Source organism: Rhinatrema bivittatum, chromosome 6 (genome assembly GCF_901001135.1).
Source record: "Rhinatrema bivittatum chromosome 6, aRhiBiv1.1, whole genome shotgun sequence".
In the NCBI taxonomy this organism is placed as follows: domain Eukaryota; kingdom Metazoa; phylum Chordata; class Amphibia; order Gymnophiona; family Rhinatrematidae; genus Rhinatrema; species Rhinatrema bivittatum.
In genome coordinates this window covers 254,473,763-254,496,371 of record NC_042620.1, presented here as the reverse complement: position 1 = coordinate 254,496,371, position 22,609 = coordinate 254,473,763, and the positions used below count along the sequence as shown (strand labels likewise).

General features: G+C 46.1%; 1 protein-coding gene across 3 annotated transcripts in view; it reads right to left on the bottom strand.

Moving 5' to 3' along the window:
- Window positions 1–22,609, bottom strand: part of RNF25 (ring finger protein 25) — a 146,579-nt gene that overhangs the window by 77,333 nt on the left and 46,637 nt on the right. For all 3 annotated transcript variants that reach the window (XM_029606839.1, XM_029606841.1, XM_029606840.1), the window contains exon 4: window positions 13,521–13,588. In XM_029606839.1, the coding sequence (XP_029462699.1) occupies window positions 13,521–13,588 (68 nt within the window). The remainder of the gene's footprint in view (window positions 1–13,520; window positions 13,589–22,609) is intronic.

Here is a 22,609-nt window from a genome sequence, read left to right as displayed (position 1 = left end):
TTAAAAACTCATAAAAATGATTTAAAATTCTCCAAACACCAATAAAATATTTCAAAACAGACACATCACATAATATTCAGTAATTAAAATGGCAGTCAATCAAGAAAAATAAACTTAAAAAGCCACCTTTATTAACCCCCTCCAGCAGCTCTCCTACTCCTCTTCCATGCAGACCAGTAGCACACACCAGAAGCAGTAGTAGCTGAAGCTTTATTTATTTATTTATTTATTTATAGTTTTTTTTATACCGATTTTCCTGCATAAAATGCATATCAAACCGGTTTACAATGAAACAGAATAAGCAGGAAGTAAAATTCCTTAGTCTAATACATTTAAACGTCAATAATGAAATAATTTTAAACAAAGCAAAAAGCTAAATAACATTAATAAAAATTAAATTATTAACATAAACATAAATATAATTATATTAGAAGGAGCACAAAGGTTAGCACGAAGGGGAAAACCCCTTCGTCGCGCGACACCTGGTGTAATCGCGCCGTTAATCGGGTCGCCGCTGGCTGGTCGTCATGATGTCGGGGGGGGGGGGGGGGGCTTTGTACTCATGGTCCTCTTCCTTAGAGCCCACGACCAGTCTCTCTGTCTCTCACACACACACATACCAGTTACACCCCATGACCATTTTCTGTCTTTCACAGGCTTCCCACTCCCATGCTGTGTCTCACACACCCAGGTTTCTCACTCCTATGCTAGCTCTCTCCACATGCACAGGCTTCTCATTCCTATAATCACTTTCTCTCACACACACACTCCAGTCATCTCCCTGACCAGTCACTTCCATTGTCTCTCCTATATACACACACATCACACCTCTCTGACCAGTTTCTCTCAATCACACACATGCTCTTTCACACACTTACATAGATGATCGCAATCAAATGCTCTCACTTACAGACAGGATCTCAATCACAGTTTCACATACACACTCTCAATCACACATATATTCTCTCACTTACTGGCTGGCTGGATCTCTCTCACTTCCTGGCCGCCCCCCCCCCCCCCGAGCACAAATGGTAGCTGCAGCAGCCTCCTCCTCTAGCCTCTGCAAGCCAAGAAAGAAGAATCCCATCGGCCACGGGAGACTAATTCTGCTGTCTCCTGTGCCGATTTCTGGCTGCTTCTGATTTTGCTTCGGGCCCACGCTACTGCTCAGGCCAATGCTGCTGCCGCTAATTTTTCGTACAAGATGGCTCTTTCTTCTTCCCGCGCACCCCCACTGCACATCACTTCCTGTTCTGGGCCAGAGGGGCAGGTGCAGGAAGAAGAAAAGGCCCAGCCGCAGTTGCCAGCTTCCAATGACACTGCTGCCTTTGTCATCCGGGCTTGAAAGTGCTGATAGCCCAGATGGCAACGCAGCGGTGGATGATAGCCTGCCTCTCGCTCGGTGAAGGGGAGGGGGGGGGCGGGGGGAAGAGCAGCGGGAGACCGGTAGCACGCGACACACCTGCTGCTGCGTGGCGACACACTGGTGTGTCGTGACACATCGGTTGAGAATCGTTGGTCTAAAGTACCCACTTCTGGCTGTAAGCTAGGGCTTTCCAAACTTATCCAGCTAACTCCACAGCAAGTTATTTTTTCACAATATCCACAATGAATATTCATGAGATAAATTTGCATCAGTTGCCAATGATATAAATTTATCCCATACATATTCATTGTGGATATTCTGAAAACGTGACTGGCTGTGGGGTCACCACTCGCCAGGACAGGTTTGGGAAGGCATGATGTAAGCTCTTCAGGGCAGGGATTTTAAGCACCTGTGTGTAATCTGTTGTACAGCATGCTCACTGAAGTACAGTCTTTCACCTCTTGAGGGTGTCATACAAATGTCAATATAAACATAACTTAGCACAATAAATTAAGCGTAATTGCTTACCCGCAACTGTCTTTCTCTGATGACAGCAATACAATGAACCATGCAGATAGCTCATGTGACTTCACCTGATGCTGGTTATTTTAGAGGATTATTCCAGAGCTTTTCAAGAAAAGCTTCTAAGCATGTGCGGAGGTTCCTGCTGCTGCTCAGCTTTATGTTAATTCCTATTTACATACTACCCTCTTGATCAAAAGAACAATCCAAAGAGGTTTACAAATAATACAGTGAATTTAGCTGCCTAGTTTTACTAGGCAGTCGCTTTATTTCATCTTTAAGCAGATTTGTGAATTTGTTTGCCTCTTTGTATCTATGAATAATTTGACACAAACCGCTTAGGACCTTGGATAATATAGCATATAAATTTTAAAACATAAAATAAACTAGACAGCTAGATTCAGCCATGGCAAAAGGGAGTATTGTGGGAGGCAGGAATAGGTAAGGGGGAGACAATTACGCATATACATTTGATTGTCTAAATATTTGCACATAGTTTGCATTATCTTTTGAAGTGGTAAAGTTTGTGTGCTCTTTTTTGACTCCTAATTTCCTTCTCTCAAATCCAATTCCCCTCTTCCACCCAAATAGCACAGAAAGACATTTCCTCCAATCCCCCTCCCCACAACAGTTCCTCCCAGATACCCCTCCCTAAGCCTAAGGTGTCCAATGGGTCTCCCCAGATCCCCCTCCCACCCACAATCTGTTCTTATGATTCTGGAAGATCCTCATCTTCCCAGCAAAAGGGATGCAAAAGCTCTCCTACCGGCATTAGAAAGTGCTGAATATATGTTAAATTAAAAGTAATTAAATTGTGGCTCATTGCTGAAAGGTGAATGAATGGGGAGGGGGAATGTTTCAGGGGAAATCAAGTGGGTGTGAGGGGAGACTTTTGTTAAAAGGATCTACTCACCTAACAAAAGAATAGGGTCATACATCAAAATGTGTTAATGCCATAACGCATGCGATAATAGCACTACAGCACAGTGCAAATGCAAATTTTGGGAATGGGCAGGATATATGAAAATGAGGGGCAATATTGCACGGTTTTACTGCTGGAAATAACTATACCTTTTTTCCTGGTGTTGAGCTGTATGCTATGACTGAAACGGCTGTAATGCAATTCACGATAAATTTTTCAAATTGCATTTCAGCCATTTCTGGGCTTGGGAATAGAGTGGAGTGAGAGAGTGAGAAAGCGAGTGAGACAACGACTCTGGGGCAGCCTTCACAGTATGCAACTATTTATTTGCCTATAGGGGGGGCAGCTAATAGCTTGAGGTGAGGTGTTGGCAGGGGTTTAGGGGCCAGTTTTTCATGCATAGTGAGACATACAAACAGCACAGTACACCTCGGTGAAGATTTGACATCATTTGGAGTGAGGAAAGTTTCACAAAGATGAAATTTTGTACCATGTTATCTTGCCCTAGAGCTTGATGGTACCCTGTTATAGAGTCCATCAAGCTAGGGTGTCTGATCAGTGTAGCAACAATAGAAGGGACTGGATTTCTGCATCAACACTGATGTCAATGCCGTGCACCCACGCTCTGCACCTATGCTTCTCGGCCTTTTTGAGCTTTCTGTCCAGCTTCTCCTCAAAACTGAAGATGTCAGTATAGACTGGGAGGCAGAATAGGAGGCTGTCTTCCTTGGCACCAGAGATGAATTCATCAATTGGGCCTTAGGAGACTGATGTGATTCCTGGGACTTGGTAAAGATTAACTCTGCCACCAGATTGTCCCCTCTTCTGGCACCATACATGACCTAGTGTTGATGCCTCTTAACCTTTCCTGATGCCTGGAAACGAATGTATGGAAAAAAATAATTTTTGACACTACTCCAGTGTCAATGAACCTGAATCCCTTGGTGATCTGATGCCGATGCCTAATGGCAGGGCTAAAGTCTCCTGAATTCTAGGAAGTCCTGCTGGAAATGTCTTCTGAGAATCATAGCTTCACCAAGGGAGCAACCTGAGACATCATGGTCAGCCCCTAAGGCAAAGCATCCACCGATTATAGGGCACAACATACCAAACCTGGTCATGCAGAGAGTACTAACCAAGCCTCAAGCCTACCAGGGCATCAGACGAAAAATAAGTATGATGAATAAACTACATCATAGTGGAGAAAAACTACCACTGATGCCACCCTAGAGCAGCGAAAATGGTGTACCATATGGCTAACAGAAAAATAAGGGGGCTTGGAACCGTTTGAAATAACCTACCCAGAGGACTAGTAGGTGAAAAACAACTTGCAGGACCCTGCGAGAAACAGCTCCTATAGCTCTAGAAAACTTTCATTGCAACGGCTGTGAGAAAGACAGATGAACTGCAACCTGAACGCTCCACAGAAAAGATGAGACTGAGGGGCTCTGTATGGGATGCGGAAGAGTGGCCAGGGTTGTTCATGCCCAAAGGGGCATGCGCAATGTTTCTAGAAGCTTTGATATTGAAATTTCATGCTGGGTGGCATCTGATGTCACCCATGTGTGAAGACTGCCATTCTGCTCAATTTCTGAGAACATAGCTAACTCTAATGGCCTTTGAGGCAGGCTTATCCTTAACAGATGCATGTGTGGAGCCTCTTACCAGACTTAACTGGTCTCAGGGACATCTGGTTCAGAAGCCATATGAAGACATCTTTTGGCCTTTGCTCAAACACTTATAGCATTCATCATGATGATTCATCAGAGGGCACTTCCTGCAAAGCTTATGGATACTTCTTGAAGCCAGTGCATTGATTCTTAGTCACAGTAAAAAGATGAAATGTAATCTAAAGCCAAAATACTGTATTTTTAAGGAGAAAGATGCATTGAGAGAGACAATACTATGATCGAGCCATTAGAACTAAACACAGATCAGCCAAGTTGAAGATGCTACTTGCACATCTAGTTGTACAGCAGCAACAATGATGAAAAACAAAAACTTAGGAAAAGATAAATGTCTTACCTAAGGAGACTGAAATGGACAAAACAAATCATAATAAAGAAAATAATTGCATATAAAGATCAAAATGGATCCAGCAAGTAGTTTAGGTTTGTAATTGCTATTCCATGCAGGTTACCCCCTTGCAGAAATGTTACAAGAAATGTTACCACTGGTTATCCCATTTCTTCATTTCCATCATCTAACCACTAGGCATCTTCTTTGTTTATTCCATGCCCTCTTGACTTCTATTACCATACTTGTCTTCACAATCCTTTTTCAAGAGAGCATTTCAAGCATCCACTATCTATTCCATGAAAAAAGATTTTGGGACAATGAATTTGAGTCAACCCCTTTGGAGTTTCATATTATGAACCCTAGGTCTACAGCTTACTTTCCATTGGAAAAGATTAGATTTAAGTACATCACTAGCTTCCCTTACCTCCCTTACCAGCATGGTAACTACCATGCTGCATCCAGTGGCTCTGATTAGGAAGTAGACTGATGCTCCTGAGCCTTTACAAGCCCTGCATTCAGGACTTCCTGTAGCACTGGCTGAGGATATCACCTCTCTCCCTCTTCAGTGCAGTGAGCCAATGCCTCAGCAACAGGTCCTTCTGGATACCTCTGCCTAGGTGTTGTCTTTGCTGGTCTTCTTGCCTATTTTCTGGTTCCTGCCTCTGCTCCAAGCCTTAATTGGCATGACATCTTAATACCTTTACCTGTCCTGCTCTGCTCCTGCCTGCCCTGCTTATCCTCTTGTTGCTGATCTTCGACATTATTCTGCCTGAACTCTGCCAGCCCTGACCGTAGCCTGCCTTCATCTCTGCCTGAACTCTGCCTGTGCTGATCTTTGCTTAGTTCACCCTGACCACAGCCTGCAACAACTCAGCTGATGCCTGTCGAAGCCTGGTCTGTGCTTGCAATCCAGCAGTGGCCCAAGGGCTCGCCTCCCTGAAGTGCGACAATAATTAACATCTTTCAAATATTTAAAAGTCTGTATTATATCACCTCTCCTCCAGAATATAAATATTTAGGTCCTTCAGTTTCATCTCATATGGCTTTTGGTGTAAAACCCACACCATTCTGGTTGCCTCTCTATGGACTGCTTTCATCCTCTCTCTATCCTTTTTGAGATACAGTCTGCAGAACTGAACACAGCAAATAATCTGTACAGTAGCATTATCATAAGAAAATTGGTTCTTACCTGCTAATTTTTGTTCCTGTAATACCAAGGATCAGTCCAGACCGCTGGGTTATGCCTCCCTTCCAGCAGATGGAGTCAGAGAAAAGCTGAAAAGCACCCCCAGATAACCCAGTGTGCCACCTGCGATCCCTCAGTATACTCAATATCAAAGCAGAATGAAGTAAATTTAAACAACCAATGATTAGATCAAGAGAATTTAGCTGAACAATAACCTGTGAAAACTATGTACATGGCAAGAGTACGGATTGAAATGCTTCCATGGATAAGCTTGCTTAAAAATCTTCAGATTAGTCTAAAAACTGCAGAGAGAAAAACACAAAACCAACCGAGCGGACTCTCCTGAACACTATACCCCTGGGCGGGCGTCTGGACTAATCCTTGGTACTACAGGAACGAAAATTAGCAGGTAAGAACCAATTTTCCTTTCCCTGTACGTACCAGGATCAGTCTAGACCGCTGGAATGTACCCAAGCTGCCCTAAATGGGGTGGGACCTGGACAGTCCCGCTCGAAGCACACTGCTGCCAAAAGAATCAACATCCGGAGCCCGGACGTCCAAATGGTAATGCTTAGTAACCGTCTGCAAAGATTTCCAAGTAGCTGCCCTGCAAATCTCTTGTGGCGAAACACATTGGCTCTCTGCCCAAGATGCCGATTGAGATCTGATCGAATGAGCCTTAAGACCATCTGGCACTTGCCGCCCGTGACATATGTATGCCAAAGCAATAGAGTCCTTCAACCATCGGGCGATAGTAGTTTTTGAAGCCTTACACCCTATCTTAGGACCGCTCCATAAGACAAAAAGATGATCTGACAATCAAAAAGCATTATTCACTTTCAAGTACCGCAGAAGTATCCTGCGGACGTCCAGTCTCCTCAAATCCTGAGCCTGAGGAGAATTCCTATCCAAATCTGGAATAGCTGGTAACTCAACTGACTGATTTATGTGAAACACCGATACAACCTTCGGCAGAAAAGAAGGCACCGTCTGAAGCGAAACCCCAGAGTCCAAGATTCGCAAGAACGGTTCTCTGCAGGACAACGCTTGAATCTCCGATATTTGTCTGGCCGAACAGATAGACACGAGGAACACCGCCTTGAGTGTTAAATCTTTCAACGTAGCCCACTTGATAGGCTCAAAGGGAGAACCGCAGAGCCCACGGAGGACTAAATTTAAACTCCACGAAGGACACACTGCACGCACAGGCGGGTGTAAATGTTTGGCTCCCTTCAAAAAGAGGTAAGGTTGATGGTACATCCATTTCAGGACAGTCTAACGCCGCTACCTGAACCCGAAGCGAGCTATACGTCAGTCCTTTCTTTAAGCCTTCCTGCAAGAACGCGAGAATGTGCACAATAGTGGCCTGGCACAGGGACGCCTTCAACCCACTGCATCAGGAATCGAAAACCTTCCACACCCGAACGTAGGTGAGAGAAGTAAAGGTCTTTCATGCGGGTAGTAGAGTGGTAATCACCGTATCCGGATAGTCCTCCTTTCTCAACTGTCTCCTCTCATAAGCCAAGCCACTAGACAAAAGTGAGCTGCCTAATCGAAAAATACTGGACCCTGTCAGAGTAAATTCGGTAAGTGATCGAGACGCAAGGTACGACTACTGCCAAGTTGATCAGATCTGCGAACCACAGCCTCCACGGCCACTCTGGAACTATGAGAATAACCGGCCCCCAGTGGGACTTTATTCGCCTTAAGACCTTCCCCACCAACAGCCAAGGAGGAAACACAGAGGAGCACGTCGTGAGGCCACGGAAGGACAAGGGCATCCACCCCTTCCCATCCGTGCTCCCTTCTGCGACTGAAGAAACGAGCCCTTTTGCATTCAACCAAGTCGCCATCAAATCCAGCTGGCGGGCTCCCCACCGGCGAGTCAAGAGCCGCATCGCCTCCTCGGACAGTTCCCATTCTCCGGGATCTAGCCTTTGTCGACTGAGAAAATCTGCCTGGACGTTGTCTACTCTGGCTATGTGTGACGCCGCCAACCGGAGCAGATTGCCTTCCGCCCAGACCATCAACTTGTCTGCCTCTGCGGCCACCAGCCGACTCTTTGTTCCCCCTTGATGATTTATGTAAGCCACGGTTGTCACATTGTCTGACAGGATCCTTACCGAACGATGCTGGATTAGCGGGAGAAAACTGTGCAACGCTAGACGAACCACCCTTGTCTCCAACCGATTTATGGACCACTTGGACTCCTGCACTGTCCACTGACCTTGTGCTGATCGTGATTGACAGCCTGCTCCCCAACCGGAAAGGCTGGCATTCGTTGTCACGATCATTCACTGTGGATTCTCTAGATCCATTCCCTGCTGTAAGTGATCGTGGATCAACCATTCTAGACTGGCCATGGCTGGATCCAGAAGGGGCAAGGGCAATTGGAACTCCTTGGACTTGGGGTCCCAACGGGAAAGCAAACCCCTTTGCAAAGGCCTCATATGAGCAAAAGCCCAGGGAACCAACTCCAGAGTAGATGCCATAGAACCAAGAACTTGCAAATAGTCCCATACCTTGGGCAACGGAAGGGCCAAAAGACGTCGAACCTGAGACAGTTTGCCCATCCTCTCCTGAGGCAGGAAAACCTTGTCCACAGACGTATAGAACCGTGCTCCCAGAAATTGCAACACTTGGGACGGAACCAATTGGCTCTTGGAGAAATTGGCAACCCATCCGAGGAAATGGAGGTGATGCAAAACCGACTGCACTGCCACCTTGCAGAGCTCTACTGATTTCGCCCGAGTGAGCCAGTCCCCACTTAGGGATGAACTAAGATCCCCTCCCGCCGCAGACACGCTGCCACTACCACCATCACCTAGGTGAAGACGTGGGAGCTGTCGCTAACCCGAACGGCAGCACACGAAATTGGTAATGCTCGCCCAAGACCATGAACCGCAGAAACCTTCAATGATGCTCTCGGATTCCTATGTGAAGGTAAGCCTCCGTCAGATCCAAAAAAGCCAAAAATTCGCCTTTGTGGACGGCTGCAATGATGGACCGCAACGTCTCCATTCGAAAACGAGGAACCCGTAGTGCTCTGTTGAACTTTTTTAAGTCCAATATGGGCCAGAAGGAGCCCTCCTTCTTGGGGACTATGAAATAAATGGAGTACCTGCCGGTCCGACATTCGTTCGGTGGCACTGGGACAACCGCTCCCAGAGCCTTGAGCCAAGACAGGGTTTGGAATATGACCTGTTTTGCCTGAGACCCGCAAGGAGACACTAGGAACGGATCCCAAAGCGGGCGAGCAAAATCCAAAGCATAACCGTGTTCTATGATATCTAGAACCCACTGGTCCGAAGTAATCTTGACCCATTCCTCGAGAAACAGGGAGAGACGACCCCCGATCTTGGAAACGGAGGAATGGGCCGGCGCACCTTCACTGGGAAGCCTTGTTGGAGGAAAATTCTTGGGAGGATCCATTGCGCTGAGGCTGTCTACCACGAAAGGAATGAGCCCAAGCCTGAGACCTTGCCGACGACTGCAGAGGGGCAAAAGATGAGCCCCTACCCGTACGAAAATGGCGCTGACCCTGAAAACAACTCCGGGTCGCACCAAAAGGGCAAGACGGCCTGGGCTTGTCCTCCAGGAGCTTGTAAACCTTATTGTGCCCGAAGGACTTAACCAGTTGTTCCAGATCATCTCCAAAAATTGCTTTCCTCTAAACCGAAAGGCACCCAGCTGAGACTTAGAAAGAGAAATCAGCCGACCAATTGTGGAGCCAAAGAAGCCTCCTTGCCGAAACTGCCGAGGACATCGTGCGTGCAGAAGTACGAAGAAGATTACAAAGCATCCGCTGTATAAGCAACTGCTGCTTCCATGCGGTCGGCCTGTTCTTCCTCCACCGGAGGGAGCTCTTGAGTTGTGAGTAATTGCTGAACCCATCTAAGGGTAGCTCTCTGCATGAGACTACTACAGATGGCCGCCCTAACAACGAGGGCCGATACTTCAAATATCCGCTTGAGTAGAACCTCCAGCTTTCTATCCTGGAGGTCCTTGAGAGCTGCTCCTTCCATTACCGGAACCGTGGTCCGCTTGGCGATGGCCGACACGGCCGCGTCCACCTTAGGGATCTAGAGAAGATCCAAGAGCTTGTCCGGCAGTGGGTAAAGTTTTTCCATGGCCCTACTAACCCTTAGGGTGGCTTCAGGTGCATCCCATTCCTGGGTCATAAGCTGTAAAAGCATCGGGTGGAAAGGAAGAGTTCTAGGAGGGGCCCATAGGCCCGACAAAACAGGATCCCCTGAAGAAGGATCCAACACTTGGGGTGGTACCAATTGGCTCTTGAAGAAATTGGCTATGGAGCCTGAATATCTAGTTCCTGTAGCACATGAGGAATCAAAGGGTCTAGCTCCTCCTTCCGAAATAACCGGAGCACCCGCGGATCATCCCCCTCCACTAGAGCGCCACTGTCAACATCATCGCTCGTATCCACCGGGAAGGGGTCCAGAAGAACGGGCCCCGGAGGAGTGGAAGGAGCCGGTAGCTCAGCGTCAGGAGCGGGATGGGAAGGCCGGGTCCTAGGAGCCCCTTGATCTTCCGCAGGCCTGGGGATCTTAGCAGGAGGAGAATATTGCTCATCCAAGTCTGCCTCAGCCTCCATATAAGCTTTGTGAAGCAGTAAAATAAACTGAGAAGAAAATGGGTGCTCTCTCTTTAAGGCCCCCCCCCGGAGGCACGGCAGGAGGAGAAGAATCATGTCCCAAATCACGAGGTGGAGAAATCGGCAGGAAATCCCCTCCCCCTGAGCATCTGAGCCCTGCGCAGCATCAGGGCCCGAATCGGGCAAAATGGAAGCCGTTCCCACGCATGTCGGGGACGGGGCAGGCCTCTCCTTATGAACTGTCTGACTAGGCCTAAGCCGCACAATCGCGGCAATGCTGATCTTTTCCCTGCAATCAGCAGCTGAGAAGGTCCCTCACCCCCGGGGATACAGCGGGAGCAGAGGCCTTCGCGAGACAGCTGCGCTGCCGGCTCTCCACACGCTGCACATCGCGATCCTTGTGGCATGGCAATCTAAGCTGTAAGTAGAAAATCAGCTGAGTGAAGCAATTCACCCCCTCCAGAGCCCCGGGAGATTTCAGCAGGTTTGCTCTGTTTAAAAGGCTTATCCTGTGTCTTTTATTTATGTATTTATTTTTTCTTTTTCAGAGCTACTCAACCAGGGGAATGTACGTCCCTGGGCTTAACATACAATTTGTAGCTCCCACCAGAGGAATTAAGACGTCTCTGGCACTGTATGGGGGGGAGGGACTGGCCCACCGGGAAATCCCCCCCAACTCATCGGGCTGTGTCAATATTCTCTGGGTATTAAGGTCAAGGGCAGGAGCCCAGCCTTGCCTGCTATTACAAAGTGATCTCAGTCTTCCCCTTTTTTTTTTTTTTTACTACTTACTACAAGTTGATCTAGTCAAAGGTACTAAGGTTAGGATACTCCCTTCACTTATTAATCAATCAAATAAAGAATTCTGCAAAGGATCAGGACTGCAGGTTATGCCATCTTTCATCTGCTGGAGTCAGAGAAATACTGAAAGACCGCAGGTGCACACCGGGTTATCTGGGGGTGGTTTTCAGCTTTTCTCTGACTCCATCTGCTGGAAGGAAGACATAACCCAGCGATCTGGACTGATCCTGGTATGTACATGGAACTCCTTTTTTCTGCTGGTTATGCCTCTCTCTACGAAGCCCAGCATTCCTCTGGTATTAGTCACTGCCTTGTCAGATTGCTTTGCTACCTTCAGACTGTCAGACACTATCACCTAGAGATCTCTCTCTTGGTCCATGCACATGAGTCTTTTGTTTCCCCCTCCCCCCAATCATGTACTGCTCCTTTGATCACAGCAACCCAAAAGCATGACACTGCACTTCTTGGCATTGAATCCCAGCTGCCAAACCTTTGACCACTGCCAGAGCTCTCTTAGATTGCTTATTCTATTCCTCCAAGTGTGTCCAGTTGCAGATCTTAGTGTTATCTACAAAAAGTCAAATGTCCAGAATGATGTCCTCCTCCTCCTCTGACAGAAAGGATGAAAAAAACTAAGCAGAAGCAGGTCCAGCAGCATACATGCTTGGAAGCTTTTCCTAGAAAGCTTGAGAATAGGGGACTGGAAGGGTTAAGGGGAAGAAATCAAAAACCACTAAGACACATGCTAGAATGCAGCATATGAAAACATTTGGCTTAGAGGCACTGATCCCGGTCCTGTATCAGCAGCATACACCGCTCTCCATGAGGCCACTCATTTCCATTAAAATGATACGAAGGCAGTATAATCTGGGGTCAGTCCAGGCAGGAAGTATGCTTTCAGAGCCTGTATGCCAGCTGTCTTGTTGCAGCCTTAAAAAGCAGGATTTAGTCTCACACAAAGCAGTAAGGTAGGTGGACAGCCTGAGTGAGGAAGAATGACCTGAGAAAGATACAGATAGTGAGACCTATGAAGCAGAGCAAGAGGGATCTGTCACTATATACATATATTTTTAAAATCTCCTTATGTATTACTTTGGCAACATATCATGCCAATAAAGTTTCTGGAATCAGAATGTGCCACCACATGCCCCATCCTGAGAGAAAGAATGATGAGTTCAATGGCCAAGGGGAGAAGTCTCTGCTCTATACCATGTCCCCTTCTTGTGAATATGCTACCTCTGCCGTCTCCCTGTATCCTTGGCAGTGACATGGAGAGATGGTACCTATAGAACCTCTAAGTAAATAAAGAAAGCAAGAGCTTGGTCGGTCTTCCATGTATCGTGGTACTACTTCACTCTTCCCCTTATTGGGGCACAGCTGTCCTCTTTTCCAGATGCCTAGGGAGGAGTGGGAAGGGAAAGCAGGGAGAGTTGGGGCACTGCTCTGAGAGAGGAATATGCAGATAGACACTGGCAAAGCTGGGCCAACATTTTGTTGCTATGATGCCAGGAAGGATGATATGAAGGATGATACAGAGTGTCCTTAAGAGTGCTGTCCATCTAATGGTTAGCCATGCTGGCAAGGGACAAGGACCAGGACCTCAGTGTTGATTTTTGTATTTTTGAACATTTGCTATTTATTGTAAACCCACCACCTATTATTCCTGATTATTAACAATAATATTTTGTAACGGATCCACTCATATACCCCTTTTCTCTCTCCCCACTAGTTTTGTTGGTCCAGCCTACCAACATTTTAAAAGTAGATGTTCCAGTGGTTTGGGAATTCTCTAAAGCCAGTATGAGATGGCTCTAGACACCAGCTTATCATTAAAGTATATTAATATAATATAGATATGCCATAGATCAAGATTTCCTAGAAGGCGACAGGGCAAGCTTCAGCCAGACTGGAACTCACCAAACTTGAGTTTCACATCCTCACATATTGGCACTCCCACTTACTGAAAGGATATAATTTGCCCCTTGCTGGAGTAAATAAGGACAGCATGCTTGTGACTCTCTTTCTGCACAGAAGCAGACAGGGATCACCAAGCCACAGACACCACAACATCAGCACACCACAAGATACTCACAAGTGAAGCTGCTCATCTGACAGTCCACGAGGATTCTGGATGGAGATTGTTGGTGCCTCCTGTGGATACTGCAGTAAAGTAATTAAGAAGGAGGAATCAACATCTTCAAGACTTGAGGAATGCTCAATATGATGGGAGGGGCAGTGTGCATGTGAGTATGTGCACTAGAAGGCGGAGACTTAAGCATATATTATGTGGAGTACATGTGTACCTGTGTCAAGATATTTAGAGAAAGCATATGGGCATATCGTATGCATTTGTGTTTGGTGGGAAGACTTTCTGAGAGTCAATTTATATGCCAGTCTGCTACTGACCATATATGCGATCTTGGGGTCACATTTGTCTCTGCGAATCAGTTGTAAGCCCTAGCCCAACCATTTTATTGGTTATAAATTTAATTTGTGGTAATGCAAAAAGTATTTTTATAGGGCAGTATTATATTCCAACATAAATTATATTTTCACAAGAAATACATCCTCTCAAGTACATATAAAATATGCAAAGTATGAGAGACATAATAGCAGACCAACCCATCTGAGTATCAACTGGAAACTAAAACTTAAATTTAAACTCAAGTGCTTTTGGCTTATTTCCACTGCAATATATCAGGCCATATTTATCTTTATATAAAATATTTGCTAGTGTTTGTGTGTTGGTCATGGTCAGTCACGTTCAAAATCACCTATTTGCTAGAGCTTTGGAGTGGCATCTGTTGACTGATTCAGGGGTCCTTGGGCTCACCTCATGATTTCCCATCCTAAATGGAACTGTGGGAATGGATATATACACACAGTTGTGCTCATAGGTTTACATACCCCTGGCAGAATTTGTAAGATGTGTAGTTTTTTTTTACTTTATATTCATTACATTTTATATATTTTACAAATATAAACTTTGCACAGAAACAGGACATATCAATCAAAAAAAGACAATTTTGGAGGAAAAGAAAAGCAAGTTTGCTTACCATAAAACATCTGGGTACGTCCTCCGTGCCACTAGGTGGTGGAGTTCTCCAAGATCACCCAAAGTCTTTTGGTGAGGTGTTCTTTCTTGAATATTCCCTTGCCTCCTCGAGGCTCCTCAGTTCATGTCAAAGCAAGACGATATGCAATGCCTGAACTGTCCGGGGAGGCGGATGGATCAGTATGACTAATTCATCTGCTATCTACGGAAAACACCATTTACGGTAAGCAAACTTGCTTTTTTCCATAGATAAGCAGCTGAATTAGCCATGCTGTCTGGAAGTCCGCAGCTGAAGTATTGAGTGCGTTATTCCATGCGAATATGTTGTAGGTAGTTTAGCGCTCAATACTGAATAAGAGGCGGCCAGTTTTTATATGCCTGTTGCTATAGTTAAGGAAGTACTTTTGTCTAGGATTATCCACCCCATCCTTGCATCATCCCCAGATTGTTTATCTAAGCAGTAATGGGACGTGAAGGTGTGCAGCGAGGACCATGTGGCTGCTTTGCAGATATCTAAGAGAGGCACCTCATAGAGGTGAGCAATGGAAGCAGCCATTGCACGTATTTGATGTGCTTTGGGTGTGGAAGATAGGGATTCTGAACGTTTTTGATAGCAGAAACGTATACAGTTGGAAAGCCAGGATTATAACGTTCTTTTGGTAACAGAAAGTCCTGGTGCTTTTGGATTGAAGGAAAGGAAGAGCTGTGAAGCTCTGTTATTAGAGTGAATGTGTTTTTTAATAATAGGCGAGTGCTCGTTCACAGTCCAATAAATGAAGACGTCGCTCGCTGTCATTTGCATGAGGTTTGGGGAAGAAAGTCAGGAGGGTAATGGTTTTGTCTAAGTGAAAGGCGGAGACCAGTTTAGGAAGAAAATTAGGATGCATACGCAACGTAACCTTGTTGTGGTAGAATTCCAAGTAAGGTGGTTAGTGCACCAAGGCTTGAAGTTTGCTGATTCGCCTCGCAGATGTGAGGGCGACTAAAAATAGTACCTTCCAGAGAAGGTATCTAGGATGACAAGTGTCCAGTGTTTGAAAGGTGGTAGCATAAGCTGCTCCAGAATTGGGTTGACATCCCACAGTATTGATGGTTTCTTTATAGAGGGCCGTAGATGTAGTACACCCTTCATGAACCGGGAAACAAGAGAATGACAGGATATAGGTTCTTCATTGAGAGGAGTGTGATAAGCTGCTAGTGCACTGAGGTGAACACGAAGAGAGGCAGTGGCGAGGTCTTCTGTGTAAAGCAGGTGGAGGTAAGTCAGAAGGCGTTCTGGTGGACAGGTGAGTGGGTCTGTGTCCATTGAAGAATACCAGGATGCATAACATGCCCATTTGCGTTGGTAGTTTAGTCACGTTGATGGTTTTCTGGATGAGATCAGAATGTCTTGCAGCTGAGGAGAAATGTTTAAATTTTGGAATATGACCCTTTCAATCTCTTTGCAGTGAGATTCAGCGATGCGTGAAGTGGATGGAGCATTGAGCCCCCCTGTTGGGTAAGGAGGGTTGGGTCATTCTCTAGAGGGATTGGTTTGCAAATTGATAGTTGAATTAGGTAGCTGTACCACAGTTGATGCGCCCATGCTGGTGCGATCAGGATCAAATCCGCCTTGTCCTCAACGCATCTCTGTACTGTGCGAGAGATTAGAGGGATGGAAGGGAACGTGTAAAGCAGACCTTGGGACCAATCGAGGAGGAATGCATCCTGCGGCAATCAGTGGGCACTGGGGTATACTGAGCAAAATAGGTCGATTTTCTTGTGTTCTGTAGCAAAGAGGTCGATTTGGGGAAGACCCCAAGTTGAGAAAATTTGATTGGTTACATCCTGATGTAGTTCCCATTCGTGTGGGTGAAATATTCTGCTCAGCTTGTCTGCTTTGCCATTGATTCCCGGTAGGTATGTGGCTTGTAGGGAGATTCCCTTGTTGTAGGCCCAGTGCAGAATCTATCGCTTCTTTGCAAAGGTTCCATGAACCAGACCCTCCTTCTTTATGTAAAACATTGCCATTTGGTTGTCTGTATGAATCATGACAACATGGTGTTGTAGATTGTGTTCAAAAGTTCGAAGGGCATTTTTTTTATAGCCCGAAGTTCCAGGAGCTTTATGTGATGATTTCGTTCCTGTTTGGACCACAATCCTTGAGTCTGTAGGTTGGTTAGATGGGCTCCCCACCTTGTGGGGGAGGCATCTGTGGTAAGTACTAATTGATGGCGAGGGGGTCTTAGCAGTGAGCTCTCTGTCAATGCTGGTGGGATTATCCACCAGCGAAGGTCTATTTTCATGCTGGCTGTTAGCGTCACTGGAGCAGACAGTGGGCTTAGGAGATGCGAAGTTGAGAGAATAACCGTCTCTTATTATAGTGAGGACCCATAAATCCGATGTTATGTTGCTCCATTCTGAAAGAAAGTGGGACAGCCGTCCTCCTACTTTCTTGGTCGGTAGTGCTGGTCGAGTTAGCCCTAAAAACTTTGTTGGCTTTTTGATGGTTGACAGTCTGTGGGTTGGCGTGGTGCGCGAGGGTGTTGGCGTGAAGCTTGCTGCTGGTAAGGTTTCTGGCGGTTCGCTTGGTATTGCTGAGGCCTGTAAGTGGTGTAAGGGCGATATGTGGCCTAGGATAAGATTTTTTTATACGAGGTGAAATGCCGTCGAGAGGATGAGGTATCATGTGTTAATAACACTGCTACCTTTTGCTCCTTCAATTTTGCGACTGTTTCATTGAGTCTGTCCCTGAACAGGTTGTCTGGTCGACAGGGGATGATAGCAAGCTTATCATGTACGTCATCTCTTATGGCGCTTGCCCTCAACCATGCCAGTTGTCTTGCTGCTATGGCGTTAGCCGTGGTCTTTGCGGACGTTTCAAACCCCTCAAATAGAACTCACGAGGTGCCGAAGGCCTTCCTCCATATTGTAAAATTCTTGGGGAGGGGTGTTGTTTTCAGAAACCTGTTGTAAAATGTGATTTAAGGTCTGGAGACACTCGAATAGATATTGGGTCACATAAAATTGGTGATTTTGAATTTTTGTGTTTAGAATTCCTGACTGGAAAGCCTTTTTTGCAAATTAGTCTAGAGATTTGTTGTCTCTTCCTGGTGGGTTATTTGAATGTAGTCTCAATGACGACCGATGCATGTGGAAGTTGGACATTTGTATAGAAAGGTGAATCTCACATTCTATACTTTAAGTCTGTTTTCCTTGAGGTTGGTATTGTGGAGAACGGAGAGTCCCAGGTCTTTTCCATCATGATTCTAGCACTGGATTAGAGGGAAGCGCTGTGGGTTTGGCTGGAGTGTTTAAAATTTTAAGGATTCCAAACATTTCTTGTCTAGGGTTCAGTATCTTTCTAGTTTCTACATCCAATCCTTGACCCGCTTTCCCTAAAAATTGAGAGTATGTGAGATCCTCTGGAGGGGAAACTGGCTCCAGTGGCAGTTCTTGTGGATCAGATGGGTAACCTGTTGATGACCCTGGGGAAGTGACCCTGGGGAAGAAGATGAGATGGGGGAATCTCTTGGTGGAGGCGAGGGTTTTCTAGGCTGAACTTTTGGTGCTGGACCTGATTTAGGTGATAAAGGTGTCTCTGACGGTTCAGTAGGGAGTGGCTGGTGTTGCTGCTCTACTGACTTTAAAAATTGTGACAAGATATTGGTTATTTGCGAAACAGTTTCGGAGGCCGAGGTTGAAGTAGGTGGTGGCTTCAAATACGGTTGGCAGTCTGACGGTGATAGAGCCACCTGGAGGATGTCTGCATCCGGTCCTCTCGGCTGGCTGACATCCCTCGATGGGCAGATAATTTTAGCATGAAGTGGATCCTGCAATCCGGAACTGCTGCGGTGATGAGAGGCTGCAGATAGCCCAGAGAAGACTTCAGAAGAAGGAGAAGAGGATCCCAATAGTCGTGGAGGGGATGGACTATCCTCCAAGTCCACGATCAACAATGGTGAAGGACTTCTATGTCTTTTGTGCCCAGTTGGATGTTTGTGTTTTTTCAAAGGCTATGTCGGCAGCGTCGGTTGAAAGGGCTGTGCATTGGATTGCATCGATAACACACCAGTCAAATTCTGTTTCAATGCAGCGACGTCCCTGCGTCAGTGCGCCGTAGATGCGTCGACGCTTCGATGTTCAGACGCTTTCGATGCAGACTGTATTAGTGACATCTATGGCACATCTCCCGCGCCGCACGTCTATGGGAGTCGCATTTTTTTCAGTTGTTTTGGACCTGGAGGGTCCACAGAAGTGGCCCTTTGAGGGGCTTGGGCCTTTGGTGTCGTCTTCGGTCTTGGGGACGACCTAGCTGAAGCCTCAGAGGGGGCATAAGAGCCCGATGTATTTTCCCTGAGTTGGACGATGCGTGCAGCTCTTTGACGCTGCACCCATGGGGACATGTGTTCGCAGTCCCTGCAGTTTGCTTGGTCATGTCTGGGACCCAGGCAGAGATAACAAAATTGATGTCTGTCAGTTACAGACATAATTTTCCCACAATTGCAAAACTTAAGAACATAAGAAAATGCCATACTGGGTCAGACCAAGGGTCCATCAAGCTTAGCATCCTGTTTCCAACAGTGGCCAATCCAGGCCATAAGAACCTGGCAAGTACCCATAAACTAAGTCTATTCCATGTTAACATTGCTAATGGCAGTGGCTATTCTCTAAGGGGTAGATTTTTAAAAAATGCGCGTTCGCGTACTTTTGTTGGCGCACCAGTCACAAACAAAAGTACGCTGGATTTTAGTAGATACGCGCGTAGCCGTGCGTATCTTCTAAAATCCAGGATCGGCGCGTGCAAGGCTGCCGATTTTGGGCAGCCGGCGCGCGCCGAGCCGTGCAGCCGCGCAGCCTGCCTCCATTCCCTCGGAGGGAACTCTCTTTCGCCCTCCCCTCACCTTCCCCTCCCTTCCTCTACCTAACCTACCCCCCGGCCCTATCTAAAAACCCCCCCTACCTTTGTCCATGGATTTACGCCTCCCGGGAGAAGTAAATCCACGCGCGCCGAGACACAACCCGGGCGCGGCCACGCCCCCGGGCCCGCCCCCAAAATGCCGCGTCCCGCCCCCAAAATGCCACGATCGGCCCCGCCCCTGACACGCCCCCGACAAAAAACCCCGGGACTTACGCGAGTCCCGGGGCTCTGCGCGCGCCGGCAGGCCTATGGAAAATAAGCGCGCCGGCGCGCAAGGCCCTGCTCGCATAAATCCGGGCGGATTTACGCGAGCAGGGCTTTTAAAATCCGCCCGTAAGTAAACTTAATAGCAGGTAATGGACTTCTCCTCCAAGAACTTATCCAATCCTTTTTTAAACTCAGCTATACTAACTGCACTAACCACATCCTCTGGCAACAAATTCCAGAGTTTAATTGTGCATTGAGTAAAAAAGAACTTTCTCCGATTAGTTTTAAATGTGCCCCATGCTAACTTCATGCAGTGCCCCCTAGTCTTTCTACTATCCGAAAGAGTAAATAACCAATTCACATCTACCCGTTCTAGACCTCTCATGATTTTAAATATCTCTATCATATCCCCCCCTCAGCCGTCTCTTCTCCAAGCTGAAAAGTCCTAACCTCTTTAGTCTATCCTCATAGGGGAGCTGTTCCATTCCCCTTATCATTTTGGTAGCCCTTCTCTATACCTTCTCCATCGCAATTATATCTTTTTTGAGATGCGGCGACCAGAATTGTACACAGTATTCAAGGTGCGGTCTCACCATGGAGCGATACAGAGGTATTATGACATTTTCCGTTTTATTCACCATTCCCTTTCTAATAATTCCCAACATTCTGTTTGCTTTTTTGACTGCCGCAGCACACTGAACCGACGATTTCAATGTGTTATCCACTATGACGCCTAGATCTCTTTTTTGGGTTGTAGCACCTAATATGGAACCCAACATTGTGTAATTATAGCATGGGTTATTTTTCCCTATATGCATCACCTTGCACTTATCCACATTAAATTTCATCTGCCATTTTGATGCCCAATTTTCCAGTCTCGCAAGGTCTTCCTGCAATTTATCACAATCCGCTTGTGATTTAACTACTCTGAATAATTTTGTGTCATCTGCAAATTTGATTATCTCACTCGTCTCTTTCCAGATCATTTATAAATATATTGAAAAGTAAGGGTCCCAATACAGATCCCTGAGGCACTCCACTGTCCACTCCCTTGCACTGAGAAAATTGTCCATTTAATCCTACTCTGTTTCCTGTCTTTTAGCCAGTTTGCAATCCACGAAAGGACATCGCCACCTATCCCATGACTTTTTACTTTTCCTAGAAGCCTCTCATGAGGAACTTTGTCAAACGCCTTCTGAAAATCCAAGTATACTACATCTACCGGTTCACCTTTATCCACATGTTTATTAACTCCTTCAAAAAAGTGAAGCAGATTTGTAAGGCAAGACTTGCCCTGGGTAAAGCCATACTGACTTTGTTCCATTAAACCATGTCTTTCTATATGTTCTGTGATTTTGATGTTTAGAACATTTTCCACTATTTTTCCTGGCACTGAAGTCAGGCTAACTGGTCTGTAGTTTCCCGGATCGCCCCTGGAGCCCTTTTTAAATATTAGGGTTACATTTGCTATCCTCCAGTCTTCAGGTACAATGGATGATTTTATTGATAGGTTACAAATTTTTACTAATAGGTTTGAAATTTCATTCTTTAGTTCCTTCAGAACTCTGGGGTGTATACCATCCGGTCCAGGTGATTTACTACTCTTCAGTTTGTCAATCAGGTCTACCACATCTTCTAGGTTCACCGTGATTTGATTCAGTCCATCTGAATCATTACCCATGAAAACCTTCTCCATTACGGGTACCTCCCCAACATCCTCTTTAGTAAACACCGAAGCAAAGAAATCATTTAATCTTTCTGCGATGGCCTTATCTTCTCTAAGTGCCCCTTTAACCCCTTGATCATCTAACGGTCCAACTGACTCCCTCACAGGCTTTCTGCTTCGGATATATTTTTAAAAGTTTTTACTGTGAGTTTTTGCCTCTACGGCCAACTTCTTTTCAAATTCTCTCTTAGCCTGTCTTATCAATGTCTTACATTTAACTTGCCAACGTTTTTCGTAACCAGGCTGAGATCAGATTCTGAGAAAAAATATATACCAATAAAGTAGCTTTTTCAGATACTTCAGAATAAGAAGACTCTACAAAATGTGATAAGTCTAGAGACTCCACTTGCATCAGACGATTCCCTGAGGTCAGAAAATAAACTTTATTCAAAGCGGGAATAGTTTCTGGAGGGATCTTCAATATCTCAAGAAAATATCTCTATAAAGTGTCTCTAGGAGGTTCATCCACCATCCTAGGAAAATTCAAAAATCTTAAATTAAGAGAACGTAATCTATTTTCCACGAATTCCACCCTCCTCTGTAAATTATCATGTTCTTTAATAACCATAGATTGAGTAGATTTCAAAGAAGAAATATCATGTTCCATAAGGGAGACCTTTTCTTGAATTTGATTTTGATTAGTTTAGCAAGAAGAAATATGAGATTCTAGACGAGTAGAAATAGCATCTACTACTTGGAGTCCAGAGAACGGAGGAGAGAGGGGTACCCAGCCTTCCACCTACCACTTGGTGCAAAAGAAACCCCCGGAACAGCCACGTGAGTCCAGCTGGAGAATCAGCGTGAGCGGAGGGACCTGCCCCGAATGACGTCAGAAGTAAGCGACTGCCGCTATAAAACTTGGCGGCAGAAGTTGAGACCTGGGGAGTCCGGAGAACGGAGGAGAGAGGGGCACCCAGCCTTCCACCTACCACTTGGTGCAAAAGAAACCCCCAGAACAGCCACGTGAGTCCAGCTGGAGAATCAGCGTGAGCGGAGGGACCTGCCCCGAGTGACGTCAGCGGTAAGCGACTGCCGATATAAAACTTAGCGGCATTCGGTGCACCGTCGCTGGCGGCTTTGTCCGGCGAGGGCTGGCAGGCTGGGATTTTGGACTCTATTTTTCACTTGTATACTTCCTCTCTGCTGTCCTATGGGGAGGAAGAGAAAAGTTAAAAATATTCCAATTTCACCTATAACTCCAAGGAGCCCCATGGATGATCATGTCACCAGACTGATCGAAATGCCATTAGAGGACAGTGGGGAGGCCCAGTTTTCGGCTTCCTTCAGTCCCGG